The sequence below is a fragment of the Dendrobates tinctorius genome, unplaced genomic scaffold (assembly GCF_039654945.1).
Source record: "Dendrobates tinctorius isolate UK_male_01 unplaced genomic scaffold, ASM3965494v1 ptg000404l, whole genome shotgun sequence".
NCBI classification, from domain to species: Eukaryota; Metazoa; Chordata; class Amphibia; order Anura; family Dendrobatidae; genus Dendrobates; species Dendrobates tinctorius.
In genome coordinates, this window is record NW_027362069.1 from 1,058,202 (window position 1) to 1,068,058 (window position 9,857).

Here is a 9,857-nt window from a genome sequence, read left to right on the forward strand (position 1 = left end):
ATCCTATGCAATAAAATTGATAATTTTTCTATGGTGATCACTGCTTTTGCTGTATGTCTTCTTGGCTTTTTTCTTTGATATACATGTAGTTTGGACATACTGTGGTCAGATGCCTATTAACTAGTTCTATTTATTTGATGGTGCCCTCTGCATTTTTTGTAAAATGTGCTACACCAGCATGTCGCAGACATCACCCGTTCCTTGACAAAATCGCTGTCTGCCAGAATGCAATTCACCACAGACACTTGGACGAGTAAGCATGGCCAAGGGCGTTACATCTCACTGACTGGGCACTGGGTGACTCTGCTGGCTGTGGGGACAGGTGCTGCTCCACAAGTCTTGGATCCCCAAGGCTTGCAGGACAAACCTCTACATTTAACACTTCCTCCACTGCTGCCTCCTCTATCGCCTCTAGGGCCTCCACCTGTGCCCTCAACCTCTGCCTTAACGAGACACGCGTTCCAAGTGTGGAGCAGACCCCCACCACCTCTGTACTTCACAGCCAGGGCTCTCTGCAATCAGGCAGTCATAAAATTGATATGTCTTGGAGATCGCAGTCACACAGCTGAAGAGTTGCAGACAGTTCTCCAGGCTCAGTTTGATCAATGGCTGTCTCTGCTGACTCTACATGCAGGGAAGGCAATAATGGTGCAAACCTGGTGGTGGCCCTATGACAAGGCAAGCCCACACACGTTCCTTGCATGGCTCATGTCCTCAGCCTGGTGGTACAGCATTTTCTCAGCCACTATCCTAGCCTGGTGATCTGCTCCAGAGAGCACGTAAGTTGTGTGCTCATTTCCACGATTGGCACCCCTCTCCTCATCGACTTACATTGATACATGGTGGAATTCCACTCTGTACATGTTACAGTGACTGTGTCAGCAGCAACAAGCCCTGATGCAGTATGTCTTGTCGTATAGCCTGGGCTAACACAGTATGGATATGGTACATGTCACATTTACAGAGTGCGCAAAAGATTAAAGACCTCTGCACCCTTCTGCACAGTTTCAAAATGGCTACTGAGATGGTTATCACTGATGCCACTATCATCAGCATCACTATTCTGGTCATCTATATGCTGGAGAAGACTTTGAATAGCCTGCGGGAAGAGATGGTAGTCCCAAAAGAAGAGGAGGAAGCAGAGGAGGACGCAGAAGGGATAATATTGTCTCAAAGTTCAAGACTGTCGCCACACAGGTGGGTGCCAAGGGAAGGTGGATTACTGTGATCGAGGGGGGTGGTGATAGACAAGCTGTTATCGAAGGAGCAAGATCCGAGCAACAAATGGAGGAAGAAGTGATGGGTGAGCAACTGTCAGATGAAGAGGATAATACCCCATGCTCTGTTGTTCATGGTTGGCGGATGGGACAGAGGAAATGAGCCTCATTGTTACCCAGCCACCAACACAGCATGGGCTTGGACCTCATGGTAGATCCCTACATACGAGTGCCTTCTTGCTGCACTATCTGCAACATGATTTCCGTATAGTCATGATTAGGAATAATGCTGACTGCTGGGTTGCCACTTTATTAGATCCACTTTATAAAACTAAATTTTGCAGATGATCCCCGCCCTAGAAAGGGAACAGCGAATGCTGGAGTATTGAAACACGCTTTTACACAACCTTAAGAGAGCTTTTCCCCAAGACAGCAGTGAAGCACATCGTTCACATCGCAGCTGTAGACTTCCAACCTCCGGACCGTCAATTCTTCAACGCCAAAACATTAGCAGCAGCAGCAGTGGTGAAGTAGAAGAAGCAATTTCTGTGAGTCCTTTGACACTTTTTTAGGCCAACGCTTGATGTGGGTTACTTGCTTACGTATTTTGGCCAAAATATTAACTAATACCTCTCATATTTTCTATATGTGTTTTTTGCACTTTATTTTTCAGGGTGCAGTTGGGCCCATTCAGTCTTGTAAACTGTGGTGTCTGTTCACATTGGATGCATTTGGATGGCACTAGGCAGCCCGCCTGATCTAATAGTATGGGCGTAACTAATAGGCTGTTAGCCTGGATGCTGTGCATTCCCATTGTGTGAACAGCGCCGCATACAAGTCTTCATAGTGCATTAATATACCAAGCAACCGCCCCTCCATACACTGGTAGGTTGTGAGCGGTTGTCTCATCGGTATTCTTGCACCTGTGTTGCCGCCATCCTAACTATATGGGCGCACTCACCCTGACAGTGCATTTGTTCGGAGGTCTGGGCAGGTCGGCATCGCTGCTTTTTGCTGTTTTTGAACATTTGACATTTGCCTGAATTTTTATATCTACACGATTTACACAAATTATATTTTCTTGTCTTAACTCTTTACTATTTAACATTATAAGTTGTGTATTTTTGTAATTATTTGTACGTATACATGATTAATAACCACTTCTCTCTCTGTAAAAACAATCCCCTTTAACCCCTTTCTGACATCGGGTGTAAATGTACGCTGATGTCGGACTCCCTCCTTTTGATGTGGGCCCCGGCGCTGAGCCCACATCTTTTCTCGCACATGATGGGCCAGAAATCCCGCACATTGGTGACCCTGTCATGTGATCGCAGGTCACCGATAGGTTGGCATGACAACCAGAGGTCTCCAGCAGACCCGTATGGCTGTCACTGCCGGATCCTATGAGCGCTGCCCAGTGGTTGGCGCTCATAGCAAGTGAGCAACTCTGCTACATGCAGGTGATCTCAGCATTGCCTGTATGTAGCAGAGCCGATCGGGTTATAGCAGCTTCTAGCCTCCTATTGAGACTATTGAAGCATGCCTGTGGAGACATGGGGTGGTCAGCGGGTGCCCCGGTCCGCTGGCCGAAACCTCATGGATCAGGGATCGTCCCATTGAATGCTCTCCCTTTAACATGGGCATAACACTACTCAGACAACACACAGTGAAGGTAAAACAGTGTGGCACACAACAGGCAGATAACACATAGAACAGTCCCAGCAAAATACCCAACAGAGTGCACATTACAGAGTCTCACCCTTCCGCTGATTCGCTCCCAGGGTCACTACCCCACCTGTGGCACGCACAGAGAGGAGGTAACGACAAGCGTAGGAAGATGACAATCCATACAGTCCATACAAGGTAAAAGGCCAGTTGATCCGAGGATCACAACCTGGCTTCTCCAAACATATCCATGGTTCAGTGATGGTGAATGGAGCAGATCTGTATTCTTCCAACCAAGGCTGAAAACCCCTAGGTTGTTTCCTGTAGAATGATAGATCCGTGTCCCTCGTGATGTAAAAACTATATGAAGTATATAGTTTGAGGTCTGGGATCTGCCAATATGTGGCTAGTCTTCTGACTTTTTCGGATAATATGATAAATGATTTTAGTTTTATTTTGTCTAGTCTCACTTGAATATAGGTCAATATTAAAGAGTCTCCTGATGAGTCGCCTTTGGTGAGGACGATGAAACCGTAGAAATAAGAGGCTTGGAGAGTGAGTGTATATGTCACCTCACCCCATATACAGAAATGTAGAGTATATGTTTTTTCTATTAGTCACCTTCTGATTAACCTTCAGGGGGTGAATTAAGGGTATAGTGTTATATTTGGAATTAATAAAGTTTAGTTTTATCCTTTTGTCAGCAAACATGAGGAATGACAAGAGACAACCCATTTAAGAAGGTTCAATTTTGGTTAAAACTATTCCAACATTATAAACATAAAAAAGGCTTCTCCCCTATGTGACATCTCTGATGTTTATTAACAGCTGATTTCCAAGCAAAATATTTCCCACATTAAGAAAATGAAAACGGCTTCTCCCCTGTGTGACTGCTCTGATGGTGATCAGGAAGCGCTTTCTGGTTAAAATATTTCCCACATTCTGAACAGGAAAAAGGCTTCTCCTCTGTGTGGGTTCTCTGGTGAGGTGGCTCAGTGGTTAGCACTGCAGCCTTGCAGTGCTGTAGTCTTGGGTTCAACTCCTACCAAGGACAACATTTGCAAGGAGTTTGTATGTTCTCCCCGTGTTTGCATGGGTTTCCTCCCACACTCCAAAGACATACTGATAGGGAATTTACATTGTGAGCCCCATTGGGGACAGTGATGATAATGTGTGCAAACTGTAAAGGGCTGCGGAATATGTTAGCACCATATAAAAAGAAAGATTATTATTAGTAAGATTCCATTTCTGGTTAAAATATTTCCCACATTGTGAACAGGAAAAATGGCTTCTCTGATGTGATCAAGATTTAGCTTCCATTTAACATGAAAGAAGTTTCTCCCCTGTGTGTGTTATTTGGTGCCTAACACAATCTGATTTATGTGTAAAACATTTCCCACATTCTGAACATGAAAAACGCTTCTCACCTGTGTGAGTTCTATGGTGATTAACTAAATCTGATTTCTGGATAAAACATTTCCCACATTCTAAACATGAAAAAGGCTTCTCCCCTGTGTGAGTTCTCTGGTGCTTAACCAAATCTGATTTCTGGTAAAAACATTTCCCACATTCTGAACAGGAAAAAGGCTTCTCCCCTGTGTGAGTTCTCTGGTGTCTAACCAAATCTGATTTATGTGCAAAACATTTCCCACATTCTGAACAGGAAAAAGGCTTCTCTCCTGTGTGAGTTCTATGGTGATTAACCAAATCTGATTTCTGGTTAAAACATTTCCCACATTCTGAACAGGAAAAAGGCTTCTCCCGTGTGTGAGTTCTATGGTGAGCAACAAAATGTGATTTCCATGTAAAACATTTCCCACATTCTGAACATGAGAATGACTTCTTTGCCTTAGGAGCAGTTTGTTTTTTAATGCCTCTTTTGTGACTTTGATTTCCCTTAGTAGTCGGTAATGAATCAGAAGATGGAACCTGTTTCATAGGATCAGATGACAGATCTTTGCTGTGAATGGATGATGATATATCTGGAGTAATAGCAATCACTTCAGTTTTATCTTCTAGGATCTCAAGATCATCAGATTTCAAAACTGAAGATGTCAGCTGTCCCTCTGATCTCCTGGGACAGTCATCTGCTAAGATAAAAACAATTATTTATTTATAAAATATGCTTGAGTTTTATATTTTTGAACATTTCTACTTAAACTGTCCATAAAAATGGCAAGCTATGTAAAAAACTTTATTTATCAAGACAATGACAGTTCACAGTCTAATAGAAAACCTTGTTGGATGAGCCAGTAGCGTGCGGTGTTCAACTGTTTGTTCATTCTGCCTCCCAAATGTAAAGTGTAAAAAAAACAATCAATGTTATGTAGGCGAAAATAATACCAATTCTTATCTCACAAAAACAAGTCCCCACTCAGGTCCATCATCTGTCAATGGAAAAACAGAGGTTCCCACACTATTAGTGGCTCAAAGGCTGCTGAAAAGCAACAAGGTTTCCATAAACCAATCCAGCAAAATCCGCTCTCACTTCGGAGTCTTGCAGTGTGCGCAAACATCATTTAGGATCCCTGTATTTAGCAATATTATAGTGAGAAGAATCCACTTAATTTGCGGTGTGTGTCTCCTGGAGGACAATCTGGGCACTATGTGCTGGGTAAGAAAATGGCAAATGTGTAATTTTCACTCTCCAACATCCACTATTCATTTCCGGAAAGTGGCTGTGGAGTCAAAATATTCACTCCTCCTACACACATGGTCAAAATTGTTGGTACCCCTCGTTTAATAACAGAAAAACCCACAATGGTCACAGAAATAACTTGAATCTGACAAAAGTAGAAATAAATAAAAAATCTATGAAAATGAGCAAATGAAAGTCAGACATTGCTTTTCAACCATGATTCCACAGAATTAAAAATAAATAAATAAAACTCATGAAATAGGCCTGGACAGAAATGAAGGTTCCCTTAACTAAAATATTTTGTTGCACAACCTTTTGAGGCAATCACTGCAGTCAAACGATTCCTGTAACTCTCAATGAGACTTCTGCACCTCTCGACAGGTATTTTGGACCACTCCTCAAGAGCAAACTGCTCCAGTTGTCTCGTGTTTGAAGGTTGCCTTTTCCAGACGACATGTTTCAGCTCTTTCCAAAGATGCTCATTAGAATTTAGGTCAGGGCTCATAGAATGCCACTTCAGAATAGTCCAAAATTTTCCTCTTAGCCATTCTTGCGTGTTTTAGCTGTGTATTGTGTGTCATTATCCTGTTGGAAGACCCATGACCTGTGACTGAGATTCTAGACACCCTGTGCCATATGCAGCAAAGCAGCCCCAGAACGTAACCGAGTCTCCTCCATGTTTCACAGTAGGAACAGTGTTCTTTTTGTGATATGCCTCATTTTTCCATCTGAGAACATAGAGCTGATGTGCCTTGCCAGAAAGTTCCATTTATATCTCTTCTGTCCATAGGAAATTCTCCCAGAAGATTTGTAGCTTGTCAACATGTAGTTTGGCAAATTCCAGTATTTTTTTAATGATTTTTTTCAACAATGGTGTCCTCCTTGGTTGTCTCCCATGAAGACCACTTTGGCTCATACAACGACAGACGGTGCAATCGGACACTGATGTTCCTTGAGCTTGAAGTGCACCTTTAATCTGTTTAGAAGTTTTTCTGGGCTCTTTTGTTACCATTCGTATTATCCGTCTCTTTGATTTGTCATCAATTTTCCTCCTGCGGCCACATCCAGGGAGGTTGGCTCCAGTCCCATGGAGCTTACATTTCTGAATAATATGTGCAATTGTAGTCACAGGAACATGAAGCTGTTTGGAGATGGTCTTATAACTTTTACCTGTAACATGTTTGTCTATAATTTTCTTTCTAATCTCCTGAGACATCTCTCTTCTTTGCTTCCTCTCGTCCATGTTGAGTGTGATACACACCATGTCACCAAACAGCACAGTGAGTATCTGTAGCCTCTATACAGATCACTCACTGATTCCAAGACTGTAGACACCTGTGATGCAAATTAGTGAACATACCTTGATTTACACATGTGGAAGCTTGGTTGAAAAGCAATGTCTCACTTTCATTTGTTCATTTTCATAGATTTTTTATTTATTATTACTTTTGTATTACTTTTGTCAGATTCAAGTTATTTCTGTGACCATTGTGGATTTTTCTGTCATTAAACGAGGGGTACCAACAATTTTGACCATGTGTGTATAGAATACAACCATCAATGAATTAATTAATTACATGGAATTACTTTATGGGGATTTCGACTATTTTGGTTTTCTGTCGTTTTTTTTCATATTAGGGCTTCTGCATATGATGTGTCCAATCTCATCTGGGATCTGTTCCTGCTGTCCAGCTGGAGCAATCTGCTCCCTACTTCAGCCAGTTGTAAAGTACCACACCCTACTAAAGCGCAAAGCACATGGCCGGAATCTGCCAGACACAGAGCTGTTCTCCTCTGGTTCAGTCCTCTGGGCTCAGCTTGCGGCTTGTGTATTTGTTTCCTGCTGTGACCGTGGCCAGTTTACTGACTACTCTTAGGTCTTCTGATTCTGGCCTTCTGGTTCTGACCCAGCTACCTGACTATTCTTCTTGCCATCTAACACCACATAATAGCAGGTAACACCATGGTCCAAGCCTAGGGGTCCCAGTGTAAGTCCAGATCCACGTAATGGTGTTAAAGGGCGATGAGCAAGGCAATCCTTGGGATATAGAAAGCAGAGAAGATAGAGCAAAGCATGGTCATGGTGGACATCTTTTGAGCTGCCAGGTGACCATGAACAGTGCTCCCAATACATTTTGTCTACAAACTATTCCAGCAAGATCTGCATTCAAAAAGCTAAATGGTGCTCCTTCCCTTCTGAACACTGCCATGTGACCAGACAGTAGTGTACAACCGTATGTAGGGTATTGTGAGAAGCTAGAAAATAATTTGTAAGATCCATTTGTTTTCTATTATCCTTTGTGAATAATTTACCACCACATAAAGTGACACACGTCAGATATTAATAATGGGGCCTGATTAAGAACACTAAACTGGCTGCGGGAAGAGGTTAAATCAGAGGATTTTGGACACTACTGTAATCAAACACTGTGATTATAGACAATAACATCTACTGAAATGATCAAACTCCACAGTCTCCATCAGTAGTAAATGAGTAGCTAGTGGTGAAACCTCTCTGGGGTAATTATTATTATTATTTATTTCTATAGCACCATTAATTCCATGGTGCTGTACATGAGAAGGGGGGTTACATACAAAGTTATAGATATTGTTAACAGTAAACAAATTTACAATGACAGACTGGTACAGAGGGGAGAGGACCCTGTCCTTGCGGACTTACATTCTATGGGATAGTGGGGAAGAGACAGAACGTCGGGGGTGCAGCAGCTCTGGTGGAGATGAGGCGGCAGAATCGTCATTGCAGGCTGTAAGCTTTCCTGAAAAGATGGGTTTTCAGGTTCCGTTTGAAGGAACTGAGGGTGGTGGATAATCGGACATGTTGAGGCATGGCATTCCAGAGGATAGGGGATATTCGGGAGAAATCTTGGGAGGCGGTTGTGTGAGGAAAGAATAAGTGTGGAGGAGAGTAGGAGGTCTTGGGAGGATCAAAGATTATGTGAGGGAAGATATTGGGAGATTAGTTCAGAGATATAGGGAGGGGAAAGGTTGTGGGTGACTTTTTAGGTCAGTGTTAGTAGTTTGAACTGGATTCGTTGGGGAATTGGGAGCCAATGGAGAGATTTGCAGAGAGGGGGAGACAGGGGAGTGGCGAGGAGAGAGGTGGATTAGTCGGGCAGCAGAATTGAGGACAGACTGGAGTGGTGCAAGAGAGTTAGCAGGGAGGCCACAGAGTAGAGTGTTGCAGTAGTCAAGGTGGGAGATGATGAGGGCATGTACAAGAGTTTTAGTAGATTGAGGACTGAGGAAGGGACGGATTCTGGAAATATTTTTGAGTTGGAGGCGACAGGAGGTAGCAAGAGATTGGACGTGTGGTTTGAAGAACAGGGCAGAGTCGAGAATTACAGCGGATTTCACGTGCTGGAGAGAGTGTGATACCGTTTACCATAATAGATAGATCGGGTAGGGAAGATATGTGAGATGGAGGAAAGATAATGAGTTCAGTTTTATCTATGTTGAGTTTTAGGAAGCGAAAGGTGAAAAAGGAGGATATGGCTGATAGACACTCCGGGATTCTGGACAGCAGAAAGGTGACATCTGGGCCAGAGAGGTAGATCTGAGTGTTGTCCACATAGACATGGTACTGAAAGCCATGGGACTTTATGAGTTGTCCTAGGCCAAGAGTATAGATGGAAAAAAGTAGGGGCCCCAGGACAGAGCCTTAGGGGACTCCAACAGAGAGGGGGCGGGATGAGGAGGTAGTGTGGGAATGGGAAACGCTGAATGTGCGGTCAGAAAGGTATGAGGAAATCCAGGACAGGGCAAGGTCTTTGATGCCAAGGGAAGAAAGAATCTGTAGCAGTAGGCAGTGGTCAACTGTGTCAAAGGCAGAGAACTGGTTAAGGAGGATGGAGAACTGTCTGTTAGCTTTGGCTGTGCGTAAGTCTTTAGTACTATTGGTCAGTAATGTTGGGTTGAGGAAAGGACGGATTCTGGAAATATTTTTGAGCTGGAGGCGACAGGAGGTAGAAAGAGCTTGGATGTGCGGTTTGAAGGACAGGGCAGAGTCAAAGGTTACTCCGAGGCAGCGGACTTCCGGTACTGGGGAAAGTGTGATGTCATTAATTGTTTTAGTTAGGTTGGGTAAGGAAGATCTGTGAGATGGAGGAAAGATGTTGAGTTCAGATTTGTCCACTAATCTTCACTCTCCTTCGCTATCCCCAAACCCCTGAACCTTCTAACCAAATAACTATCTTCCCTTCTCTATTACCCCCCCACCTCGCTTTATCTGCAGACATACTCCTTAACCGCAGACCTATCCTACTAACATACAATACAAGACGATCACTCTCCTTCACCCACCTGCTTTCCCTTTCTCT

The 9,857-nt window shown here is 43.4% G+C and overlaps 1 protein-coding gene across 1 annotated transcript in view; it reads right to left on the reverse strand.

Moving 5' to 3' along the window:
- The window catches only part of LOC141076408 (uncharacterized), an 85,845-nt gene extending 80,575 nt beyond the window's left edge, over positions 1-5,270 (reverse strand). Inside the window, exon 1 of the mRNA XM_073563859.1 lies at positions 4,206-5,270. Coding sequence (XP_073419960.1) covers positions 4,206-4,820 — 615 coding nt within the window. The 5' untranslated portion in view covers positions 4,821-5,270. The remainder of the gene's footprint in view (positions 1-4,205) is intronic.
- Between the last annotated feature and the right edge of the window lie 4,587 nt (positions 5,271-9,857).